Source organism: Stenella coeruleoalba, assembly GCF_951394435.1.
Source record: "Stenella coeruleoalba genome assembly, chromosome: 9".
NCBI classification, from domain to species: domain Eukaryota; kingdom Metazoa; phylum Chordata; class Mammalia; order Artiodactyla; family Delphinidae; genus Stenella; species Stenella coeruleoalba.
This window is the reverse complement of record NC_137155.1, coordinates 62,693,157-62,719,137: the sequence shown is the minus strand read 5'-3', so window position 1 is coordinate 62,719,137 and position 25,981 is coordinate 62,693,157. Positions and strand designations below refer to the sequence as shown.

General features: G+C 39.9%; 1 protein-coding gene across 5 annotated transcripts in view; it reads left to right on the top strand.

Moving 5' to 3' along the window:
* LOC307192040 (uncharacterized protein) overlaps nt 1–25,981 on the top strand; it is a 284,325-nt gene that overhangs the window by 150,116 nt on the left and 108,228 nt on the right. For all 5 annotated transcript variants that reach the window (XR_013829933.1, XM_079932456.1, XM_079932457.1 and 2 more), the window contains exon 2: nt 20,836–20,983. Coding sequence is in view for 4 of the 5 variants with exons in the window: in XM_079932456.1 (XP_079788582.1) it covers nt 20,836–20,983 (148 nt within the window). In the remaining variant the exon portion in view is untranslated. The remainder of the gene's footprint in view (nt 1–20,835; nt 20,984–25,981) is intronic.

Sequence of the window (25,981 nt, the reverse complement as noted above, 5' to 3'; positions counted from 1 at the left end):
TCTGGTATAACTTTTAGTCTCATGTTATTAAACCTGTTTGTTTCATGCCAGCTGTGAGCCAGATTCTCTGCCTAAATGTCTTACATCCCTCACCAGAAAGTCGTAAAACTGAAAATGTTTTCCTTAGGAGGGTTAACTGACTTACCTGTTCACCCAGCTGGTAACAAAGTTGGGATTCAAATACAGATCTTCCTTGACTCCAGAGCTAGCATTGCACCACAGTCTCTCCCAAAACTGAACTGTTGTATTCATGAACTTGTGAGCTAGAAGGTGCCTAGAGAACGTCTGACCTCTTCATCTTTTAGAAAGGAACAAAAATGATAAGTGGTCTACTCAATGGGGTAGCAATAGGAAACAGTTAATGGGCAAACCTGGCTCCCACTCCTGCACTTGCAACAAATAATTATCTATCCTCTGCAGAGGGTAAGGAAATCCACCAAATACTATGGTGCATATAACGTGTAGAAGGTGGGGCCCCTGCTCTTAGGCAGTTATTGCCTGCAGAAAAATAAAGAACCAACAGCTGTAAAGTACTGGCCCCCATCAGAATGCTTCAGGAGTGGGAGGAAGGAGGAAGACACAGAAAGGCTTCTTGCCAAATGTCATCCAGCTAAGTCTAACAATAAGAAGAAAGCTGCTCACCTAGGGCTTTGCCTATGTCATGATTCAGGAAGCATTGCTCTCTCCTGTCAGGGCACAGGTCCACCTGGCCTCTCCTTTGCCATCAAATCACTGTTGGAAGAGCCTTGTAGTCCCGGATTTCCAACAGGGTAAGAGATTCCTAAAGGCTGTCTAGAAGAGGGTGGAACATCAGCTCTCTTCATTGAGAAAAGTTGTTAGGAGGACTGCATGCTGGGCAGATACTTTTCAAATTTTCTCTTGAAGGGAAGTGGCTTCTTCTGATCAAATTTAATTCTGGAAGTAACTCAAGTAAGAGGGTTACACAAAAGGAATTTTCCTTTGGATTAAGTTGAACTGTTATAAATAGCGATAACCTGATATCTTGATTTAAACTACAAATAAATTTCTTGCAAACATACATTCTGATCTCATGTTTGAGCAGATAATCACCATGTGTTGCCTGCTTCTATGGGTGACAGTATTCCAAATAGGATGTGTCAGGTTATCATCCTGCTTGAACCTTCCAACTTATCATTGCCCTCAGAATAATGTTCAACCCCCTTGGAAAGGCTCAAGAGTCTCTGGATGAACTCCCTGCACCCAAGAGGTCCATTCCTGGCATCCCTCCTACCTTCCTGCACTTCTAGGTTGACAGATGTTCTGCACAAAAATATCAAAATACCAGCCAGGAAGGGGGCATTGGTTATAGCTTAAAAATACCACTTTGCTCATTTTAATAAATCATTTGCAATGTATGCTTGATGAGATTTTTCAAGTTTTAGGAAAACTTCTATAATTTTAGAGCAATTCTTGGTGTTGCTGAAGAAAACACAAATTTGAACAATTTTAAAATATTCATACTTATAAACAAAGGAAAAATCCCGAATTGTCCTGTTCAATACTGGATGTTAGCAAGTGCACGCTACCCAGTGATCTTGCTGTATACTGGATGCCAAGCAAGCTTGCCTGAGCCAGAGATTGGATAGACACCACCAACACCATTTCATTTTTCTGGACACGTAGAAGAGCATATTCCCTAGTCTCTCTTGCAGTTAAGCTGTTCTCATGTGGCTGGGTCTCACCAGTGGAATGTAGGAGGAAGCAAGATACATGACTTGCAGACCAGGACATAAAGCCCCTTGCATGATTCTCCTGTTTCCCTCCTTCTCTTTTACTGCAGTTCTGGATAGACCGAAGGAGCGTGAATCCCTAAGTTACCACAAGTAACTGCCCAACCCTCAGAAAAGAGTGTCGTGCACAAGAAAGCTTTGTTATGTCATGAGATTTGGGAGTTTCTGTTACTGCAGCATAGCTGAGCATACCTTAACTTATACTTACTCCTCTCTTGCCCCACCAGACATGACACAGCAATGCTGGGCTAAGGCTGCTGCAGCGGATGCAGTAGGTCACCACCCAGATCCCCTCCTTCAGGACGGAGGAACTCCCTCCCCCAGCTTCCAGGAGTGTTGCCTGCTAAGGGCTCACAGCTGAGTCCTTCCCCAGGCATTGCCTTCAGCCAAAGGGAATTTCCCCTCCCAAGGTTACATCCTCTCCCCCGACTCCACACGTACCACCCCACTAACCCCCGGCCAAGAACAGCCCTGTCCTGTGTTTGACAGTTAAAGGCCTATAAAGACTTGGCTCCTTGATTCAATTTGAGACCCCTCTGCAGAGCCATCCCAGCTCTAGACTCTCCATGGGGTCTTCCAAGGCCCCTGCTGCAACTAAGTTGCAGTTTAACTTGCTCTATCCTGCTTCCATATTCCCTCATGAGTCTGGTTCCCATTTTGATGATTCCCTAACAACCTTCCTGCATGCAAATCTCTGACTCAGAGTCTGTTTCCTAGGGAACCCGACCAGTGGTACCTCTTATTCCCATAACATGCTGGGTTCTCCTTTGTTTGATAGCTTGACCTATGCTGTCCCTTCTGCTCTGAACAATTCTGCTCCCCCAACCCAGATGCCTGCTGAGCCAATCATTGGTCATTGACGCCATCTGCTGTCCAAATATTATGTTCTCCATCTCTGCTGCTCCTCTGATGGATGGTTCCAGATGTACTCCCTTCTCACTTTTGCCTCCTTCCATCATAGCATTTATCCCAGGAATTGTAGCTGTGGGCATGACTGCTACCCCTTAGACAGTAACTCATCAACAGTAGATAGGAGTCCTCTTTGTCAGCCCGGGGCTTAACAAAATGCCTTACAGTTCAGTGCTCATGAGAGCTGGAGAGAACAGTGCTCTCCAGTGCTCACTGGGCATGGAGGGCTTTGGGGAAGACCACTAGAGCAGGATAACTTTTGTAGATATTTATTTGGATTTTTTCTTTCTGTCTTGAAAGATTTGGAAAGGATGAGAGGTATTTTATCTTGTTTCCTCAAATTTTTATTCTCACCATTTATCAGAACTCTAAGTTGCTCTTTCGAGTGTTTAAGGAAATCTAAACTCACTGAGGTTATGCTATATAGAAGGGGAGATGGGGGTGCCTTTGAAAGATTCCCAGTACATAGGAGTGAATGGAGGCATTGGTTTCCCCAAATACTGGAACCTGTGGTTCCATCCCTGGCAGCCAGAGGGGGAGGGGGTCTGGCCATGGTGCCTGAGGAGGACTAAAGCCCAGAATGTGGACTCTTGGAGGTGGGGAGAATGCAGAGCAATCAGTGTTGATATTTTATGTCCTGTCGGCCCATCATCGTAGAAATGCAAGGCCAGATTTTATTTATTTTGGAGATATTGTAACATTTCTTATATAAGAGATTATGGTTTAGAATTCACCCTTAATAAATTAATACTCGAAACAAACTAGAATGAACTTCTCTGAAGGTAAGCGTATTTCTTTAACTGCCCGACTCTCTCGTCATCCTAGCTAGAGGCCTCTGTGATGAGTAATATTTTCTCCAAGGCTTGACAACCTCCTCCACTCCCTTTGTTCTCGTAAAACATTTTTCTCATATAAAATGCCCTTCCCCACGTCCGGCGTATTATACTGACCTTGGAAATGCACATCTGAATATATTACTTGGAGCTTTATTTACAGCTTGCCTTATAACTAAAGACAGGTTACTCTTTACCCCTTTGCAGGTTTGATAAAATGTTTGGGATTTAGGGGTTTGGGTAAATGAATGCTGTTTTGGGGTGAAGGAGAAAAACAGATTTGCAGCATCTTAACAAGAGCCACCTGTCTTGGGAAGCATCCATGTCATCTGGTGGTTTAACCACCTAATTAGTGATATTGTAGCTACACATGTCACCAACACTTGAGAAGATAATGATAGGCCTGACTGCTACGGGAGAGGAGTGCTTAGGATGTGGAAGAACGAGTTAGCTAGAGCTTGCAGACAATTCTGTATCATGGACAGTCTAGCCTGTTGAAATGTGGGAGTTTGACCCTTTAAGCTCTACACAGGTGTCCGTAATTTCACCCCTGCGATTTCATGATAATCAAAGGTGTTAAGAGGCGAATAAAATGGGACCTCCCAAGGTGAGGAAGATGAGCTCTGGCCTTCCCCGTGTGGGCTGGTTTGGCTCTATGTTCTCCTCCAGGGTGCTCCTCTATCTTTCTCTGCCTGCCCCACCAAGGGGCTGAGCTCTAGGGACTGCATCATGGGCCTCCTTGCGCTCTGGTTTCCGGTTGGGGGGAGACAGTTGCATGGAGGGGACACCAGCAGGAAATTGAGAGGAGGGAGAGACTGGGGGGCTTATTCCCTTGGCTACCTTCTGGGTCACAGGTCGGCAGTGGGTGTGTTCCTCCATAGAAGACCACAGCTCCTGTTGGTGACCTCCTGTTTCACCCAGAGCCACAGCTCCTTGTGGGTTTTGGCGACCACTCCATCCCCTTGCCTGGTCAGCTCTAAGGGTAGAAATAGCTCCCAAACATTAAGGGTCTCAGGGCCTCACCACCCCTTCCTGGTTTTCTCTCACCCTACCCACAATTGTATAAATAGTCTCTTTATTAATCTCTCCTCAGTTACCCCCATTTCAGTGTACAAACACCCTGATGATATAACATATTACCCTTAGATTCCCCTGCAGTGCTGTGCCTACAAAAGGTAGGTAGCAGTAAAGAGGTAGACCTAGCACTTGTAACAGAGTCTTCCTTAGAAAATCCTGGCTTTATATCATATCACATTACAATATTATATTACTTAGATTAACCAACTTCAATCTTATAACAGCATTTGTCTGCCTTTATTTCTGAGGGTTTATATGTGCTCCAAAACTCACTTTTTAGACTACTGAAGTACAGGAGAGTGTTTCTTTAAAAACGAACAGGTTCTTCTGGGTGTTGACAATGTTCCGGGCTATTCTTTATCTAAATTCATCCAACTCTGTTACTCATATGCTTTTTCACGGATCCATGTAGCTTTCTCACCTTGGATGTCTTTTCTGCCCATCTCCATCTCTTCATACCCTATTCTTTCTTGCCAGTTAACACCTCTCCTATTAATTCATCTACCTAGCCAATTTTTATTGTCTGCTAAATCTTGAGTGTCTGCTTCATGCCAGATGGCTCAATGAAAGAGACATACGAGAGCCTTCCCTAAAAATCCACTCTCTTCTCTTCTAGCTCTAGAATCCCTGCCCTGATTCTGCTTGATCACATTCTCCTTTGCACTCTGAGTGTTACCTTCATGCCCATCTTTGCCCCTTTATCATGAGATTCCTGAGAACAGAAAATATGTTTTGATCTTTGCCATCTCCTTGAGAACCACGTACATATCAGTACATAGCATGTACTTAGTTAATGCCTGAGGAATCAAAGCAAATTACCAAGATAGTCTTACCCCTGAGGACCAGCAAATGCCTTGGGCAACTGATCTGATGTGGAAGAATGGTTTGACAAGCAGGGATCTTTGTCAGATATTTCAGAGTAGAGAACCCATGGGTTTTGGCCAATTTGAGCAACTTAGACTTAAGACAGTGACATTATAAACCCCAGAAAGAGGGCATTTCAGAGAGAACTAGAACAGAGAAGTTGCCCAGTCAGAGCTATCCCCGTGACAAAATAAGGTCAGTACCCCTCCAACCTCCTCAGTCCTTCTGTTCCCCAAAGCTTGAAATAACTAGCCAGAACGGCTTTAGTCACTCTGAAAAATTTATGTAACTTCTCATAAAGTCTAACCCCAACATTCCTCTCGCACTGTGCTGATTCATTTGCCCAAAATATGCCTGACCAGTGAGGCAGAAATAATGATTCTTACTGGCTTTTAACTATCAGTCTCCCCAGGTCTGTTTCCCTTAGTCCTAGGGGCCAATTCTAATTTGGTACAGAAAAAAAAAAAAAAAAGTATGCCTGCCAATTTCCATCCTGGAACTGCTGAAGAAAGAAAATATACATCATTATGGTAAAGGCACGTATATTTATATTAAAGTGCCATTCACAACCTCCACCCCCCACTTCACACTCCACCATCACTTCCACCACCAGCTAATTGTTTCAACCTAATTGCATCTTGGAGTTATGCCATTGCCCTATATTAAAAGAAATGAAGTTAAACATCATGGCAAGGAGATTCAAAATAACATCTTCTTTACAGAAACTTTCAGAAATCTTTCTGCTTCGCTACAGGGAATGGCTGTGAATTGACAAAGCAATTGATTTGATTTAACTTATGTTAGAAATATTGCAAAAGGCGTCACTGATTCAGTTCCCGTTTCTATACTGGATTTGTGAAAGGTTAGCCAATGTTTGCATCCCGTTTGCAAAGAGCGTAGGCCTCTGAGAGGCACAGTTTTGTTTAACCCTCACTTCTGCTTCCATTTCTTATTTAGGCCTCTCTAGCCCTTTCTTTGTCTTCTGCCTTAATCTTGTCTTGATATATCTTCTGTATCTTTGCAAGATGGCTATAAACTTTATGGAAAAGGAAAGGGCATACCAAAAATTTAAGGATTACTTTATTTGAACTCTTACCTTCCTACCTCAGGCAGGTAAGTCAAATCATTCAAATATAACAGTGATTACACTCAAAGCGAGGGCCAAGATATAGGAGCACATGTTTTGCTTCCCCATCTCTAGAGGCCAGATGGAGAAGGAAAGAAATCATTTGGCAAAGAGTCATCACACTCCCACGATACCCACCTCCACCTTCCAAAATGATACCGCCTCTATTTTCTCCCAAGTATGACTGGTGTTTAGAGGTAATTGATGTCCCTGACGTACTCTTTGTAGGAATTAAGGGTGAGAACACAGGTGTACATATTAATTTCTGTATTAAGGGATATCTGGACAGACTCTTACATACTGACTATGATTCATGCTTTTATATTAATTCATAATTGAAAAGTGGAATTCACTGATTCCATCTTAATACCTTACCATTTAGAGCTAAGCTGTGCTATGCATCCTTCCTTAAATCTTACCAAAAAAATTTGGAAAATCTAGGATCATAGACTGCTAAAGCTGTAAAGACCTTTGTAGTCATCAGTTGTTCCAAACATAAATGTGTGTATGTCAGTATATGTTTTCTTAAACTTAGTTGCAGAATTAGCTTATGCTTGAAAAATAAGAATATAAAATTGCCCTGAAATATAAGAAGTAGAATGTAAGTCTGATCATCCCTAGTCATACTTCTCAGACTAAGCGCCATTAATAGGAGCTTGCATTCATTCATTCATTTATTCATTCATTCAAAAATATTTATTGAGCACCAATTATGTCTTAGGCTCTGTGGATCAAGACAGGAGACAAAAATAAATAAACAGATATAGAAAATAATATCAGTTAGTCATAAGTGCTACAAAGAAAAATAAAGTACAGTGGTCTAGAGTAGACTCTAGAGTGACAAGTGAGGTCTCTTTGGGTAAAATGTGACTACATCGCAAAGGGAGAGGCAGATGCAAGTCCAGCAGGAGTGAGCTGGGAGTGCACTAGGAACAGCCAAAGGTCCGAGGTAGCTAAGATGCTCTGAGGAAGAGGGAAAGAGTACAGGATGAGGTTAGAAATGTCAACAGTAGGCAGATTTTTTAAGTGCTTGAGACATTATAAGGAGATTTGTTTTTTCTAAGTGCCAGGAGAAACGATTGGGTGGTTTTAAATGGGAGAATGGCATCTTTAATAGCCAACAAATTTTTGTGTGGGGAGAAATGATCTAGGGGGATGCCTGAAGATTAATTTTCAAGGAGGCATCATCCAGGGCTTCCCTAGTGGTACAGTGGTTGAGAATCCGCCTGCCAATGCAGGGGACACGGGTTCGAGCCCTGGTCCGGGAAGATCCCACATGCCGCGGAGCAGCTAAGCCGGGCACCACAACTACTGAGCCTGCGCTCTAGAGTCCGCGAGCCACAACTACTGAGCCTGCATGCCACAACTACTGAAGCCCGAGTGCCCAGAGCCCTTGCTCCGCAACAAGAGAAACCACAGCAGTGAAAAGCCCACGCACCGCAATGAAGAGTAACCCCCGCTCCCCGCAACTAGAGAAAGCCCGTGTGCAGCAAGACCCAATGCAGCCAAAAATAAATAAATAAACTTATATAAAAAAAAAAGGAGGCATTGTCCAGAGGGAAGAATTACTGTACATGATTTTTGTGTAGTGTTTATGCTTATAGCTGTTTCCTGTTTCTTTAAAGCCTACAAGAATATTAATAACAGTAAAAATTAGTAAGCTGCCTTAGCAGACTCAGCAAGATCTACTTCCTACATCATGCCAATACCTGAGTTCATAGGCAGAGCATCCAAATGAGGCAAAAGGACAATGGGAATCTGACACAGGTTCTGCTGACCCACCTGTCTAAGACAGCCTATGACTGTTCTTTATGCAAAAACTAATATCTCTCTCTATATTTTATAAGATTTTTATTTTGAAATAGTTCAAGATTCACAAGAAGTTTCAACAATAGTATAAAGAATTCCCAGGTACCCTTTGCCCAGCTTCCCCCAATGATAATATCTTACGTAATACATAGAACATGTAAAACCAGGACATTGACATCTATATAATATTATTAACTTAGGTACAGACCTCATTTGGATTTGATCAGTTTTTACATGCTTTCTCCTTAAATTATTTATTTGGGGGGAGCGGATAGTACTATGAAATTTTATCCCAAGTGCAGATCCAAGTAACTATCACCATAATCAGGGTACAGACTGTCCCATCACTACAAAGAGACCCTCTCATGTTATCTTTTGTTGTGTTGAAAGTCAGCTTTTGTTTTATGAACATTTCAAACCTGGATATGAAGAATATTTCTATTTCCGGCTTCTCTATTTTATTTTTGTTAATATCTATAAATACACTTAATACAATGTTTCTAAACCTTTAAACATCACAAACACATAAACATTTACACATTTCATGAATTCTTTTAAATATTTAAACCTTGATTTTAAATGTAATTAATTAAATTCTCCAAAACATTGCAATAAAAATGGATTCTAATTAGTCAACTCTTTAATTGATCCAGTCACCTGGGAAATAGACAACATTCACGGAGTATCAGAATGATTTCATAATTTACTTTTCTAGTTTTTACTTACCCTAATACAAAAGTGATGATACTGTGATTTTATTTCTTCACTTTTTACTGTATTTATATTATACCTCCCCAGGGGTATAGTAATCTTGCCACACTCAAAAGAAAACATGATCTCATACATATCTGCTAAGATGATGAGTTCTGGAGTACTAAATAACTGTTTCTTGGTCATGGCACAAGATCTGGTTGTGTCTAAGCTCTTTCAAACCTAGATGGGTGCACCTAGGACCCTCTTCTTAAAATCAACCCTCAGTTGCAAATGGAACTTTTCAAGCTCATCCCTTTAAACAAAACAACCCCCAATACCACCGCCTGCCAGAAGAAAAGATTGACTTATTACACCCTACATTGAAAAACCCATTATCTTCTCAAGTTTTTTCATAATTTTGATATAGTCTGTTAGAACTTTTGGAAATTTGAGTATGTTTTATTCACATCTTTTTATGATTAAAAGTGTTATCCAGGGTTTTGTAATTCATGAGATGAGAATTTGGTCTGTGCAGTCCGCTTTCCCCTGGGTCCTCTGGCTGGCCCATCATCTTGATGCATTCTCTGGAACTCCATTTCTACCTGGTTAGAGTGTATGAGCACTGGGTTTCCTCAGTCCTTCCTATTCTTAATAAAATCCTTTCTTGACCCAGAAATATTTTGTTTGCTGACAATTCCCAAATTGTACCCATTCCTGCCTACATAGATAAAAATTCAATATATACTTCATAGAAACAGCACTTACCCACCTGTATCAACTATTCCACATGCATTAAAATGAATAAAAAACAAGCATATACTATTACAGTCATTGTTTTTTTTTTACAGCTATCTTTTAATACATTTTATTAGATGGCACCTGCTTTTAAGCTTTTTGGTGACAATGTTGCCACAGCTTGGTGAATGTGTGCCCTGTAAGCAACACTCAGGGGTTTTCTGATGGCATCTTTGTGTTCTGGCAAAAGACATTCTACTCCCAAGCTGATTTTTTTTTTCAAGTCCCAGACATTAAGTCAAGGAAAAAATAGTTTAAGTGATTCAAATAAAGGATAAAGTCTTCATTAGTTAACGCACATCCGAGACAACCTGAAAACCACGTAACTCCCCAGACAAAGCAGGATTGGAGTTTTACAGAAGAGAGGGCTATGTTTCCTCGTGGTCTGGCCTGGATTGCATTTTTGGGAAAATCTCTAACTGCTGAAACTTGTGGTTGCAAGAGTTAGAGAATGTACTGGTTTCCCATGCTTCTTGCTCGGGATCTTTTGTACAATCCCTTTCAAGCAACTGTCAGAGCCGTTCTTTTAAGAGCTATTTTTGCAAGCTTTGTGGTTTGTCACGGTTCAGATGAGGGAGAGGAAAAGAGGGAAATAGCAGAAGGAAAAACAAAGGAAAGGAGGCCAGGGTCAAAGCAAGGAAAACAGGGGTCTGATTTAACTCATTTACAGAGGTCATCTTAACTTAATTATAAATTTAATTGTACCTGAATTAAAATATAAAAGAGACGAGCTAAAATGAAAACAATTAATAAATTTTATATCAATATTTCCTCACAACAGAAATATATTCTAAAAGATTCCTTCCAAAGCTAAGGGAATCCATAATTTTTTTAAAATGGTAAAAAGTCATAAAAACAACTTTTTCTACTTGCTTTCATTTTAGAGAACATTGATACCTTCTTGCTAATGATGAGAAAATTAACGTTCTCACATTTCCTCCCACAAACTTCCCACCCACATTCTTATTGCTGTTACAAAAAAAGACAAAACAAAATGACCTTCTGGGACATATTTGACCAATAGAACTTTCTGCAGCGTTGGAAATGCTCTAGATCTTTGGCTATTGAGCCCTTAAAGACATGGCTAGAATGAACAAGGAAACAAAACTTTTCCTTTTGTTTAATTTCAATTAATTTAACTTTAAATTAACCACATGTGGTTAGTTGCTACTGTAATGAGCACCTCTATTCTAAAAGATAATATAGATTATTTTCATGACCTGAGGCAGGGAAAGAGTCCTTAAACAGGACACAAAAAGCAGAACATAAAAGAAAATACCAATAATTTGTATTATATTAAAATTAAGAACTTTTTTATGACATGCTACCATTAAAAGAGTAGAAAAGAAAACACAGAATAGGAAAAGATATTAGCAACACCTTTAAAAGAAAGGGCTTATATGTAGAATATATATGAATAATATGAATAATTACATTTAGGTTTTGAACACTTTTCACTGTCTGTTATTCTTCAATAAAAAAACATTTTTAAGAAAGAGATCTTGAATCCAGAGAACAATCAGAAGTGACCATTTCCTAAAGCAAATGCTCTCATTCCTTAAATTGTTTGCTAACATTGGCATGAATGAATGAATAAATAAATTCCTCATTTAAAATTTTGCATTTTTAATAATGACTTTATGAAGTATTTTATTCATTTTCCCTAAAATGCTTATTTGTAGCCTTTTCTCATTTTTTATGGGGCACTTATCATTTTTATAATGATTTATGAGAACACTGTATAGTAAGGACATTATCCATCTGTCAATCAGGTTGTAAATATTTTCCTCAGTTTGTCATTTAATTTTGTCATAAAATTTTGGTACTTTATAGTACCAAAGTTTTAATTTTTATTTCATCAATTTCCTCATATTTTTCATTTATGGTTTCTGAACTTTTTGTTTATAATAGCTGTTGCATTCCAAAAGTATAAAAAATATCTGCTTATGATTTTCTCTAGTATTTTCAGAGTTCCATTTTTAACATTAAAAATCTTCTGTATATCTGTAATTTATTTTTATTTATGGTAGGCACAATCTAAGTCTTTTTTTTTCTTTTGTACATCTGAATGCCAATTGTCCAAGCAACAGTGTGTCCCATGCAAGAGTCATCTTTTTTGCACCAATTTGATTTCCTTTTAAATACGTATATATACACTTACATATGTGTTTGTATGTGTGTGTGTCTATATATATATATGCCTTAGACTCCCTTAGATACTTGGATTTGTGCCTGGGTTCCCTATTAAGTTTCTCTTATTTATATATCTAGTCTTATACCAATGTTGTGATGATTTAATTACTGTAGCTGATTAGCCTTCAGTGTAGTCACTGAAATGTAAATTTCACAATAGTAGGTTTCGCCTAATATTTTGGCTTCTTCGCTCACAGGCCTGGTGCCCTTCCATGAGCCTCTGTCCATGTGGCATCTCATCCTCTAGGTCCTCTCCCAGTGACCTCTCTCTCTCGAAGGGTAGTCAGATGCTTACATGGTGGATGGCTTCCAAGCACACTGAAGTTTGTGCTGTCAGGTCTTTTTAAGGCATAGTCCTCTAACTGGCACCACATTACTTCTGCAGTGTTCTGTTTGTCAAGCAAGTCACAGGCTGGTTAGATTCAATGTAGGAGTGACTGCACAGGAGTGTGAATACCAGAAGTTGTGTCCATTGCGTGGTATCTTTGCAGACTAACGGCCTCAGTGGACATTCTTGTCTTTGTCCTGGAGACAAGAATGTCTTAGGCTCTTCATTGATATTTGTTGTTGGTTTCTAGCTTTTATCAAGATAAGGAGGGACCTACCATGCACAGAGGTTTGTTTTGTTTTGTTTATCACAATGGGTGCTGAATAGTGTCAAATATAATTTGGAATTTATAAAGATAACCCTATGGTTATCTCCTCTAAATATTTATGTAATGAATTCCATTAAGAGAATTCCTAACATTGAACCCTTCTTCCATGTCTGAAGTAAATCTTTTGTCTTAGTCTGTTTGGGCTGGTATGATAAAATACAAGCTACTAGGTAGCTTATAAACAAGAGAAATGTATTTCTCACAGTTGTGGAGTCTGGAAAATCCAAAATCAAGATGTTGGCAGATTCTGTGTCTAGTGAGGGCCTGCTTCCTGGTTCATAGATGCTGCCTTCTCACTGTGCTCCCTTCTCATGGTGGAAAGGTCTGGGGAGCTCTGTGGGATCAGTTTTATAAGGGCACCAGTTTCATTCTTGAAGGTGTCACCCTCATTAGCTAAGTGTTACTGAGACCAAGCTTATAGTGCTTGATGCATGACAGGCCAATAAATCAAGAGGCAATATTTGGGGGCAAGGAATAGGGACTTTATTGGGAAAGTGAGCAGACCAAGAGGGTGGTGGACTAGTGTCCCGAAAAACCATATTGCCCAGCCTTGGATGCTAATTTCTTTTATAGAACAAAGAGGGGGAGGTGAGGAAGTAAAGTAAAAAAGGCAGTAAGTGTTGCAAATATTCCCTGGTTGCAGTGTTGAAGCTCCAGGGCCATTCTGTCATTTGGGCAACATTTCTGTCATTTGGGCAATAATTCCACATATTGCACAGCATATACCTTTTGAAATTATCCTACCCACTTTCTAAAATCAAGGCAAGACTCTCGGATTTCTGTGCCATTCCCTCAGGGAATGCTCACCACCTCCTCCTCACTCTCCTGTAGCCTATAGTCCTCATGCAAGTCAATGACTAGGGACCCATCCCATCTGTTGATCAGGTATTTTGGGAGCACATCTGAACCCAAACTTTAGCCAGAATGGGTCCTCTACTCTGTATGTGTTATTTTAAGGTATATTTTCTTCTAAGCTTTAGGAGCAAGGAAAAATTTGTGGAGCTAAATTTATATAAACCTAACACCAAGCATAAAAATAACGGCCTAACCATCTTCAAATGTTTATAACAATGCCACTGTATGTAAAGTAAAGCAGAGAAGTTGGCAGCTATCTGGTGATTTTGCTCAATAGATCAAATTACACAGTTTGGAAGATTCAGACTAAACCCCATGCTTTCAAAAAAAAAAAGATATTTTGAAATTATTTAGAAGATTATGAAAGTATATGCATTTAGGCTTGTGTGAAGAAAAAAAATATAAAGAAAACACCAGCAATAATAGCAACAAAACATTTTCAAAAAATCTATAGGGTTTGCAAGCCTTTTGTGTAAGGTTTTTATCTAAAGCCAAAGGCAGAGAGAATGTAATAAAATTGATGATTAATTCAGCTACAAATTTGAAGCGGTTTTGTCTTCAAGTGTTTGAAATATCAAAAATATTTTTGACATCTTAAAATATCAAGAGAGCTAGGTTCCTTCAAGGAAATATTAGAATTAGAGCAATTCAGAAAAGAATTGTTTGGCAAAGAAGCTATGATGGTAGATTAGCTTATTTGGTATTTGAAACCATTAAAAAGCAACAATCCTTTAAGAAGTGTGGTATTGGCCCTCCCAAAAGAGAATAAATCCTTGGAATTGCATAGAGAGAATATATGTAGACCAAGCAACACAATAAACAATATACAATAAAACTAGCTTTCCAGTATAACTCTACACTTGAGGAGAAAGGATTATTTAATGAGTAATTTTAGAACGATTCAATAACAGTTTTGAAAAAAAAAAAGGAAAACATTCATACCTTATACAAGATCAAAATAAATTCCATGCCTTTGCACAAGCTGTTCCAACCACCAAGGGTGACTTCCTCCTGCTTGCCTACCCAGCAAACTCCCACACACCCTCCATAAACACTCAACTCAGTGCTTCCTTTGTGATTCCTTTCTAATTTCCTTTAAAAAACATAAATACATTCTATTCTCTACTCCCACTTTATGTGGGTAACTGTCTTGTGACAAATACAGTATGGCATTATAATAATTTGTACTTTCCTAAACAGAGTGTTTACTCAGTTCTTTTAACCTTTGCAATCCCAGCACCTGAACCAGTATTGGCCACAGAGTAGGCATTCAAAGGGTCTTTGATGAATGAATGACACATCAGTATCCAGGATAATACACACACATTAAAATTCCAAGCATGGTTTCACAGAATGTTTGTGAAAATAAGTTTTTAAAGAAAAATACATTACAGGGCTTCCCTGGTGGCGCAGTGGTTGAGAGTCCGCCTGCCGATGCAGGGGACGCGGGTTCGTGCCCCGGTCTGGGAAGATCCCACATGCCGCGGAGCGGCTGGACCCGTGAGCCATGGCCGCTGAGCCTGCGCGTCCGGAGCCTGTGCTCTGCAACGGGAGAGGCCACAACAGTGAGAGGCCCGCGTACCGCAAAAAAATAAATTAAAAAATAAAAAATACATTGCAAAAGCATATGTACAATGAGATTACAGTTATAAAAAAAGAAGTATGGTTTTATTTACCCCAAAATAAAAGTATATGTTTATGCTAGGGTCATTAAAATATTTTCCATTGTTTCATTACCTTTACAATTTTTTTTTTCTCGTAGCATGTCATCCTTGGGCTTAATGTAACTGTTACAGGATGTTAGAATGAGAATCTTCCTATAATCAGTTTCAGCTGAAGCACCACTACAATAAATATTGGATTACAATGACAGAGAGACAAATCTATCCACCACTCCCAAATGCAGAATTTATAGTTAATAGGAATCCCTAAATTTTGGAACACTTCCATGATATCAAAGGTATATAAAACATCAGAGAGAAGCTTTGGGGAGGAGTTCAGTAAGGCTTTTTTTTCCTGGAAAGATCTGTTGTCTTGCTCTGTTTCCCCAGTCTCCTCTTTGGGGGAGCACATAGGGCATTAGAGGGCAAAAATGAGCCACTAGCCTCAAGACCTGCAAGGTGGTAGCCCTTAGAGTAGACAGGGGGTTGTCTCCAAGGTCACCACTGTAAAGCATTGAAATTCTGTTCCCTGACATTAGGAAACATAGAAGACTGGTCGCTGATGTAAAATTGATGAAGTAAAGCCAGCTGTGGAATGTGGTCTGAGCTTACCCCAGAAATCTTAAGAGAAGAGAGGGTCTGAATAGTTGCTTTGTTGAGATTAGACTGATTTCCCAGGGGTTGTAGGGGCAAAGGACGTACGAGTTTTCCCACAGTGAGAGAAGGGGTGGAACTAAGCTGGAATGGAATTGTTCAAGGTCCTGTCCAGCTGGAGGGATAAGGAAACCTCAGCAGAGAGAAGTTAGAAGTGTCGGTGTGTCGGAGTGGTGGGGGGAAACTGGCGACCACGGGCTGAGAAAGGAGTCTTGGCAACTCAGGTAGAATATGTTTCTGCTTGAATCGAGGAAAATGCAAGGGAAGGAGCCTAACAGAAAACCTCTAAGGGGTTCTCAGAAGCACTTTATGGGAAAAACGGGAAACAGTCAGCTTTCATCAACTGCAGGGCCCATAAAGCACAGTACTGCCCACCTAGACAGTATTGTCCTCTACCTCTTATCCTTCTAAGCCTTCCCCACGAGGACCTTGCTGAAGAGTAACACAAGTGGTAGGGGAAGTCAGCAGGACCGGGCTTCCTGTTCTGAGAAGCAGGTCCAAGCTGGTGAAGGGAAGAACATGTTATACCAATTTTGACATTTTGATAATTACAGGAAGCCGGACTTCATATATTCTGAATTGAGAGTGTTTGTTACTGAAAGCAAATGTTGAACTGTTTCCTAAGAGTAAAGGAAAAGTCGCAAGCCTGCAGAAGAAAGATTACCACAGATAAAAGATGACACCATGGGGTAATGCTTAAAGGGATGGTGGGAGATAAAAACTAAATTGTGTTCTGATTCCAAACTACACACTGAGCTTGTTCAATATGTCAGTTGCATAAGGAAAAGCAGTCATTCTCCTTCCTTAATGCTCCAGTAAATCATAGAAATAAGTCATCCAGGTCACAAAGTTTGTTCAGTTTTGATTTTTATTTTAAATATTATTTAAACCCTCATGAATTGTGGAACATCCTGCCATATTTCATATGCTTTTGGATGATAAAGTTTGGATCATTGATCATAAGGTGGGGATGGAAACTCATAGGTCATTGTGTCTTTTTTTTTTTAACTTTTTATTTTGTATTGGAGTATAGTTGATTAACAATGTTGTTATAGTTTCAGGTGTACATCAAAGTGATTTAGTTATACATATACATGTATCCACTCCTTTTCAAATTCTCTTCCCACTTAGGTTGTCACATAATATTGAGCAGAGTTCTCTGTGTCATTGTGTCTTAACCCTTCATTTTACAAATAAGGGAACGCTGGCATAGAGAGTTTAAATGACTTGCCCCGAACACCACTGCTGGTTAATAGCAAAACAGCTTCTGACGTGCCATGCTTCCTTTTCTGATCCACTCCAAAATTTCCACAGTCTGCTGTAGCTACACCCCCAGTCTGAAAGGAGTCTGAAAATAGAAGAGAAGTGGGCAGTTTTCCTAACAATACTAATCAGACATTGCGGTCTTCTCTAAGTGTCAGAGAGGGTCTCACAAAGCAAACTTTTAGAGAGTGTAGGAAGTTAATTACCTTCCTCTGTAATGCATTAGTCAATGGTCCTTGTAACCTGAGGCTATTTAAAGTACAACTTGTATTTAGTAGCATGGATTCAGAAGAATTTAGACATTAATATATCTAAGAGAGCCTCTTTTATCTAGTTTATTACATTTTCCTCTGACATGCTTAAAGGTCTTTTAAAACCTATCTTGTGTTTAGTTAAAAACAACAAAACAGATTACAGAGAAAGAATGTTTTGATTGAAATTAATAATTACTTAATAGGTCTCCTTCAAAGGAACATGAAAATGGGGCTTACATATTTAAGAGGTTTCTGAGATGAAATGGCCTAGGTTTTCAAATACAAGATTGAAGAAAGGATTGTCTGTTTCCAAATAACTCTCTTAACAATCTACTGCAGTACCGCTGTGTGTATCCATTGCTTTAAGGTAAAACATTGTCACCTAAGAATTCTGGGAAAATACAAATATGTGACGTCAACATTTCCCAGTGTTCCTCAGTGAGGATATGGTGTTAAGGGATTTAATTTTTAAGATGGGAGATAAACATTGGGTTTGTATGATATAAAAAGTAATACACACACACACACACACAAAGTAATACAGTGCTCAGAATGACAGTGTAAGAACCTCTGAATATCTGCTTCTCCATAAAAGCAATGAGAACACTTGCAAAAATCAAATTCAGCTTTTTCAGAATTCTGGAAAATTCCTGCAAAAATCTGAGGAATGTTTATTCAAGAAAAACAGATAAATCTCAGTAAAAAGAGGGAGTTTTATGATGTTTTAACTTGCCTTATTCTCATCTCCTTCTCCCCCACTCATGGTAGCTGTGAAAACCTAGCACTGAGCCCCTGGAGAGGGGTAGAGCAAATCAGAAGCCACAAAAAAAGGCCCCATTCCCAAGAATTGTTATTATCTGATTTGTGTGACAGCTACCTAGGAACCCCAACTTACAGGGCTTGTCTTTATCTCACCTGACTTGAACTTACACTGCTACCAACATGTTCCCTACAGCATTTTTTCAAAACAACCAGTGGTGATTGTTTAATATCACAGCTGCCTAAAGTGCAATAACTGATTAGGAACACTTAAAAAGAAAGCTGATCAAAACTCTTAAAAGGAAAAGCTTGGAAATGAGATTTCAATAGTTTGAAAAGCTTTGACATATTCTAGAGAATCTAACAGACTTCACACATATGCTGGGTTGTGCACATGCTCAGGAAAAATCTGAGAAGGTCCTAACCTCTTACCTAACCTTGAGGCTGTGCACAAACAGGAAGTGAAGGCTAAAATAGAACTGTAAACTGACTGTGGAGTAATGGAGTTGTGCCCCAAACACATAGAGTCGCTTAATGAAAGCTGGGAGACTCATTGGTTCAAGGCATTTATGTAAACGGAGATTTAACCAGGGTTTGTGTTTTTCAAGTGAGTTTAATGTACTCTTGAGAGCATGTACAAGAGTGATTATTATCATGAGCTATGGAATCTAAGTGGGATAACTACTAAGTGGGAAGCAAGGATGTGAGGAGATTTATAGAGAAAGTGTGTTAAGGTTAATGGATTGATTATGTCTGGGTGGGGGGTTGAAAACTTATTAGAGTAGAAGTAGTAGAGGAAGTGGACAGGGAAACTTAGGGAGTAGAGATAATCAGAAATTGGGATGATGGAAGTTGAGGTTTTACAATTATTATTCTACAATGTCTAAGGTTTGTCTCTGGTTATGAGTGGCCGAGATAGGGTGGAGGACAAGATCATTATACCAGGGAATCAACCAAAGATGATATGAAGTATTGCTGAGCCATTAAGTGCCTCATCTTTGACAATGTTTGCTTGGGGTAGAAAAAGCTGCATGTTACTGAATCTTTCCCTAGCACTGGAGACAGATGTCCATTGAAGGATACAGATCCAGGGATTAGCAAAGCAGGTCACTGAAGTTTGGAAGGCAAGGGATTCTAGGATGGTAGTAAGACAATGTTGGTGAGGATGCCCACTGCATCTAGACCAGACCAGTCTTCTGCTATAGGAAGAGGTGCTAATGGACTGTGCAAAATGAGGCAAGTGAGGGCTGAGAGCCATAGATTTAGGTGTATATGTGGAATAATTTAGTTGTGTATGTGGAATAATTTAGGTGCATATGTGGAATACCTTAGGTGCGTATGTGGAATAATTTAGGTGCATATGTGGAATAATATAGGTGCATATGTGGAATAATTTAGGTGTGTATGTGGAATACCTTAGGTGCGTATGTAGAATAATTTAGGTGCATATGTGGAATACCTTAGGTGTGTATGTGGGGTCCTTATTCTTCCTAAGAAACGGGTTCTGATTATGCTTTCCTTTCTCCCACCTAGACACCACCATTTCGTCAATGTGAAATGAAATTTCACACTGTTTTTATTTATTCTCATAGATGGGATTAACCCACTGGTTCAGCTAAAGTGTTTTGAGCTTTAAAGAATTAAAGGAGAAATTGGGGACTAAAAGTTGTCAAATTCAGGCTGAAGTCATAAGCCTGGTGGCCCTCAATGTCCCAGAGCTGGCACAGCCTTGAGGACCCCAGCCACCAGTTCAGGAACCAAAAGGGAAGCCAAGAGATTCATTCTTTCTTTGAGCAAGTATAATGGAGTACTTTACAGTATTCAAAATCTGATTAATGAAAACTAAAGACAAACAGGGAGAGACAGAAACCAAGAAAGCATTCTGAAATATTCTTAAAATGCTCTGTCATCATAAAGCATTTGATCACAGCTGGGTTTAAATCAAGACTTTCCCACATCTGACTGTGTGACCTTGGGACATTTTCTTTACCACTCTGGGTGGTACTCTTTTAAAACTTACCTCAATAACGTTGTTCTAGTTCGTGAGACAATGTATTATTGGCGTATATTTAAACATTTTATGATATGCAATCCCATATTTTTAAAATGAGGCAAAAAGAGAAGAGTGTTCCATTATTTTGCAAGATAAATGTAGTGCGATGTTGTTTTCTTTGCAAATTAAATAATCTACCTGCAAAATATATAATTAAACTCTCCAAATATGAATGCTGGCTTGTTAGACCTTTATCTCACTTATCAGCCACATGATGTTATCTCCTACATTGATAAGTTTGGGGATCTTTCACTCAGCACTCAAACAGACTATAGGACTAGACAGGGATGGCAACAGGCAAAAGGAGGGTTTTTGTACCTCACCCAACTTCCTTTGTTCAGAGATCTGGGATTAATGTTGGTAAGGCTATGGTAGGCTCAGGGTGCATGGAGGCAGGGAATAAAACTAGATAATATTTCAAGGTTTCTTATTTTGATCTTAGAATAACGAGCAAGAATTTTCATTATTATATAGCAATTCGGGAAGATGGCTTTTCTGCTGATGTCTGGCATCTCCTTGGGGACTTTATGCTGATGAATTGCATACATCCTTATAGTGACACTTAATTTGTCACTGTTCTGAACTCACAGACCAATGTTTTAAATGAGGTCTCTATTATTGCTGTTTCAGGCACAGAAACTTGGGTGAGGATGGAACTGTGTGGTCAGTCAAGTGGGACAAGTGATGCTCATTTCCTGGATTGGCTGAAAATCCAACCAGGCCCTCACCAGGAAATTCGCTTCATTGCTCCACAGCCATTCTTGGAAGAAGTTGGCTTGTAAGTACCCATTTATGTGTTAATATGTGCTGATTCCTCAAATGGTGCCTAGTTACTTAGCACTTTTCCCAGTTGAGAGAAGGCAGTACCTGCATTAGCAAGCAGGCTAGTTTCTCCTCTTCAATGTTTGTTATCTAAGCAGCATCTTCCTTTAAAGTATTGAAATTTTCACATATGTGTCCTTTACTCTTAAAGCCAGTGTTTTCCAAGTTCTCGAACTGGCCAATCCCTTTATGAAGCAGATGGTCCAACAAGACTACCAAAGATCCCATGCAAATTAATAAAAGTAACAATCATAGAACGTAATTTATTAAAATAGCTTTGGTTGTCCTTTCTTTACCTTCCCAACTCCTAATTCTTTTCACAGAGATATCCAGGTCCCTTGGGGCTTCCTTATCTTAGGAATCTTGGTAGAACTGAAAGCAGAATGACTCTCAAGTAATGGCATTTCCTGAAACTGTAGAAGAAAATGTTAAGTGTCCCAGAAGAACAAGCATAGTAATTGAAAGGTTTTTAAGGGCAAGGAAAGAAAAGGAAGATTGCCCAAGGCTGAGGAAGAAAAGAGGTCCCTTACTTCCTCAAGTAGGCCTGGGCTTTCCGCCTTGGAGGAGCCCCTCTAGAAGGATGGCTGCACAGTTTATCTGGGGAAGCTGCCCTTCACTCAAGTGTAGCATAGAAGATGATGGGCCTGAAGGAATCATATGGTGTTTCCATAGTAACTAGTGGGGTCTGTGGTACCAAAGCAATGTTGTGGTATTATGGAAAACCTTAAGAATCTTGACTAAGTATTCGAGTAGGAGGAGATGGAAGTTAAATAATGGCTGAAATTGAATTTTCAACCCTTTCAGAGGTGGGTGGGTACCCAAATTCAGAATTAAATGATATAAAGTAAAATCATAAAACACAATTTTTCTTACCTATCTGTTTGTGGTCTAGGATTCATTCCTACTATACTAACATTGCATATAACTTTTCAATTTTCAAAACTGTTTACTTACCTTAGAATAAGTATGTAGATAAACATTAATATTGCCCTTGCTTTACAGATCAGGGAATTGAGAGTCAGAGAATTTGAACAATTTGCCTAAGATACAGAACCTACTAGTGGCAGAGTCAGGAATTAAGGTCACATCCACCTACCCCTAAGTTTCATATTATTTTCAATATACTATGCTGCCTTTCTAATAGAGTAACTAATATCACTCATTAGGTACTATTGAGGGGATGGTTGGAGTTATTTAAGTATAACTAAATTGTTAATTAAGGGTTCTGATATCCACCAAGCAATACCAGCTAGGTATCTTACAGTTCAGCTCAATTCTAACACTATTTACCTGGAAATAGTATCAGATCCCACAGGCTGAGGACTCAGTCCCACATGACTGCCCTCCAGTTTAGTTGCCAATCACAAGTCAGTGTTATTACCTGTGCTTCTGATCCACTGGCTATAAATGAGAGGTTCCCACAACCCCCTCCTTGGGTTCAATTAATTTGTTAGAGCTGCTCACAGGACTCAAAAAGTTTACTCACTAGATTTCTGGTTTATTACAAAGGATATTAAAGGATATGAATCAACAGCCAGATGAAGAGATACATAGGACGAGCTCCTGAACAAAGGAGCTTCTGTCCTCTTGGAGTTTGAGGTTCAGCATGGTGGCACGTGGAGGCATTCTGATTCCCCAGCCTGGAAGCTCTCCAGACCCCTGCCTTTGGGGTTTTTATGGAGGCTACATTACATGAGCATGATTGATTAAATCACTGGCCATTGGTGATTGATTAACTTCCAACTCCTCTCCCCTCCCCAGAAATCAGGAAGTGAGACAAAGTTTCAACCCTCTCTATTCATGGTTGGTTCCTGGGCAACCAGTACCCTCACCCCATCTTTAGGTGCTTTCCAAAATCACCTCATTAACATAAGCCCATTTGTAGAGGAAAGGGTCTTGTTATGAATAATGAGACACCCATTTCACCTTTATGGCTCTGAAACGATTTCAGGAACTGAGGACTAGAGACCAAAGATTATAACAAAAGGTGATTCCATTGCTCTTATCACTCAGGAAATTCCATGGGTTTGGGGAGCTATGAGCCAGGAACCAGGAGGAAGACCAGTTGTACATGAAAAGTATATTTCTGTGATCTGAATGACCAAATATGTGTTTCTTATAAATCACAGAATAGCACTAATTTAAGCCATAGTTAACAAAATTGGACCTCAATCACAGGTTCTCAGGGTCACTGTGGGATCAGTTTAATAGGGATTTTCTTACCCGGCTGCTCTCAGGCTTCTTCTAAGGCTCTGTGCATTCCTCCCTTCATCAAGGAAGCTGCCCCCTCTTATTCTGCTAGCCCTTTGTTCCTTCAGCAGAATTCAACCCCACAGGTGATGCCCTCATTCTTGGAGTACTACTCCCTTGACTTCCTTTCCACCACATTCTCCTGGATTTTCTCTTATCTTATGGGCCTCATTATTCTTTTTTTTTTTTTTGTACCTGAATACAATATTGCCTTCTCTCAACATTCTTTCTGGGCCCTTTTTCTCTTCTCTGACATTTTTTGTGAGGGTAAGCTCATCAATTCCCATAACTTTAAATATTAGTGATTATATATTTGAATCCCAAAATAGTAATTCAGCTTTGTTTGACCTCCAGACACGGATTGAACCAGTTTTTCCCCACTTAATTAAATGTCAAAAGTCTTTACCACAGTTTTCAATCAGTCTGTTTTCTCCCTCACCTTTACTCATTCACAAATCCTTCAATAGGGCCTATATGTATCTCCCAAATTTCCAGTCTGTCTTCCTCTCTCTAGCTCTCCTATCTCTGTTATCACTATGACCTCTCATCTGGACTTGTGCATCTGCACCCTAACTGCTCTTGCCCCTCCTAATTCTGTCTCACTGCAACGCACTGCAGCATAGCCGCAAAAATAATCCTCTTAAAACACAATCAGATCATCTGACCTTTGTGTTCTGAACCCTCCAAAATCTTCTCTCTTCACTAAAGGAAACCCAAACTCCTCACATCCCACAAGCTGCCAGTGATCTGACATCTCCTGATCCTGTCCCATGTCCCTCTCACACTCTCTCTGCCTGTTCCAGTTACACCCAACCTCCATCAGGGCCTCTGTTCATGCTGTTCCTTCTGTCCGTGATTTTGTCTTCCCCTAACTCATCCTCTGGCTGTCTTTTCTCAGAGAGGACTTCCTTGCCACCCATCTAGAATGTTCTGAACCTCAGTTTCTCATTTGCTTCCTTCTTTGGACTTATCACAGTCAAAGATTTTTCAGGCCTGTGTTTAAATACTTGATTGTACACATTTCCACAATAGAATTTGTGTTTCATGAAGACAGGGACAAGGAGAGTCTTGTTGTTTCTCATATCCCCAGTGCTGAGCACCATGAGGGGCCCATAGAAACTTCTGGATAAATTTGTGTTGACTGCGAAAGAAGAACCCAAGCCCAACACTCAGCAGATAAACAATGGAAAATAGGAGTTCAGCTTTGGTATTGAGCTTATGGGACACTCAGATCTTGCTCCAGATTCTATCTAAAGCAGTCCACTTCTACTTCGTAGACAGGGAGGGAGTTTAGTCATAGCACACTGAGGGTCCATTAGATACAGAGGGGCTGGCCCCACTGGACCAGACTAGACTGTGGACCTCCTTGACTTCTTAAGCACAGATCCCAGGGAGTTCTGTTACGTCAGATCATGTGGATGAAAGTCATACTTCCATTTAATGCAGAGTGATTGGCACCTATGCTGTAACCTATGTAGGTCTGTCATGTGTGACTCTCTGTCATCTCTGCTCATCAGTGTTACGCCTTATAGCATCTTCCTGACTAGTTCAGGGATCCAGCCCTTCCCTGATCTGATTCTGTGGCTCAGCCTTTAACCATTATGACAATCAGTGTCACCTGAGTCTGCCCTGAAATAGTTTGCTGTGCCATATGGCCAATTAGAAGATTATAATGACTGATGCTTTTAAGGTCCACCTTGGCCTTGCCTCTCTGTGGCCAATGAAATCATTGTTTTCAAGGAAAAATACCTGTGCGGTCATGGAGGAGTGTGCTTCACACATGATTTCTCATTGGGTTATGTCTAGGACAACTTCCTAGTCTTTTTTATTCAACATACATGCCTATAAATTTTCAAACTCCTGTAAAGTGTCTGATTTATAGAATTTTGAGAGATAATACCTCTCCCATTAACAAAATTAATTTAGAATCATGGTACTCCATACAAGGGAATTTTCTCAGCAATAAAAAGTAACAAAATACTGATACATGCAGCGATGTGGGTGAATCTCATTTGCAACACACTAAGCAAAAGAAGCCAGATTCAAAAGACCACACATCGTGTGATTCCATTTATATGATATTCTGGAAAAGACAAAAATACAGGGAGAAAACAGATCAGGGGTTGACAGGGCTGGGGGTGGGTGGTACAGGGAGGATTGATCACAACGAAGCATGAGGGAATTCTCTGGGACGGTGGAACTGTTCTGTATCTTCATTATGGTTGTGGTTACACAGCTACATGCCAACTATGGTAAGTTTTTTGTGTCAACCTGGCTAGGCTACGGTACCTAGCTACTCAACAACACTCATCTAGGTGTTGTCGTGAAGGTATTTTGTAGATGTGGCTAACACCTACAATCAGTTGACTTTCAATGAAGGAGATGATCCTTGATAATGTGGGTGGGCCTCAACCAATCAGTGGAAGAGCAAAACTGAGATTTCCCCTAGGAACGAGAAAACAGCCTCAGGACTGCAGCATTGAAAGACAAATATCATATAATATCGCTTACATGTGGAATCTAAAAAAAAGGCTACAAATGAACTTATCTACAAAACAGAAATAGAGTTGCAGATGTAGAAAATAAACTTATGGTTACAGGGTGGGAGTAGGTAAGGGGGGAGGGATAAACTAGAGGATTGGGATTGACACATACACACTGCTATATATAAAATAAATAACTAATAAGGACCTACTGTATAGCA